General features: G+C 68.6%; 1 protein-coding gene across 1 annotated transcript in view; it reads left to right on the top strand.

Moving 5' to 3' along the window:
- ETH_00040950 (uncharacterized protein) overlaps positions 1 to 527 on the top strand; it is a gene marked incomplete at both ends in the record, with an annotated part of 2,202 nt that extends 1,675 nt beyond the window's left edge. Inside the window, one exon of the mRNA XM_013376252.1 lies at positions 4 to 527. Coding sequence (XP_013231706.1) covers positions 4 to 527 — 524 coding nt within the window. The remainder of the gene's footprint in view (positions 1 to 3) is intronic.
- Positions 528 to 1,041: the final 514 nt, after the last annotated feature.

The following is a 1,041-nucleotide window of genomic DNA, read 5'->3' as shown; positions in this document are numbered from 1 at the left end:
CGCACCCCCAGCCGCAGCAGCAGCAGCAGCGGCACTTTCCGAGAGGCCTTCGAAGGCAGCGAGGGCATAGGGGGCCCCCCAGGGCCCCACAGGGAGCAGTTGCTGCTGCGCAGCAGCGGAGGGGCCCCCGGTGGCCGTCCTTCGCAGGATTTCAGCAGCAGCAGCAGCAGCAGCAGCAGCAGCAGCAGTTGCTGCTGCGTGCTGCAGCAGCAGCGGAGAGGGCCCCCAGCATCAATATGGAAATGGCTGCACTTGTGGCATCGCCGGGCTCCGAGGGGGCCCCCTTGGGGGGCCCCCAGTACCCTCCAGCATTCCGAGGGGCCCTTCGCGTGGGCCCACCAGCAGGGACAGCGTTGAAGTCTGCTGCTGCACCTAATGTGGAGGCACTTGCTGCAGCAGCAGCAGCAGCAGCAGCAGCAGCAACTCAGGGGCCTCCGGGGCTGGGGGTCGCAAGCCCCCAAAGCATTCTCTTAGGGGCGCCCCCGGCCTGGCAGAGCGCCGCCGTATCGCAGAGCCGTTTCAATTAGTACCCTCTGGGGGGCCCCCCAGGGGCCCCCCAGAGGGGGCCCCCCAGGGGCCCCCTCAATGTGCGTCACAGGGGCCCCCAGAGGCCCCCAGAGGCCCCCAGAGGCCCCTTCTGGCTTATGTGGCAATTGCTGCGCCGGACCCAATGGGGGGCCCCCCAAGCTGCCTCCAGTCTTCGCCGCCTCCCCCAAACCAGCAGACAGGGGCCCCTGTGGACAGCAGGGGCCCCCAGGGGCCCCGGGGGCCCCCCAGGCCCCGAGGGGCCCCCCGGCCGCGGGGGGCCCCCAGGCCCCCAAGGGGCCCCGTCTTATGTTTAGGAATATGATGAAGTCGGAGGGCCCCCACGGCTTTCCGGCCCTGAGGCTTCTGGGGGCCCCCGTGGGCCCCCAGTACCCTAATTGACACACAGTTTGTTCTGTAGATAGATAAAGCGGGGGCCCCTGTAAGGGCCCCCCTCTTGCTCAGACTTGAAATGTTGCAGCCATTCATATATGCTGTGTCTCCTGGGGGCCCCCA

This window comes from Eimeria tenella, genomic scaffold (assembly GCF_000499545.2).
Source record: "Eimeria tenella Houghton genomic scaffold, Eth_scaff3289, whole genome shotgun sequence".
NCBI lineage: Eukaryota > Apicomplexa > Conoidasida > Eucoccidiorida > Eimeriidae > Eimeria > Eimeria tenella.
Note: the sequence above shows the minus strand (reverse complement) of the source record. Positions and strands in the feature narration are given on the sequence as shown.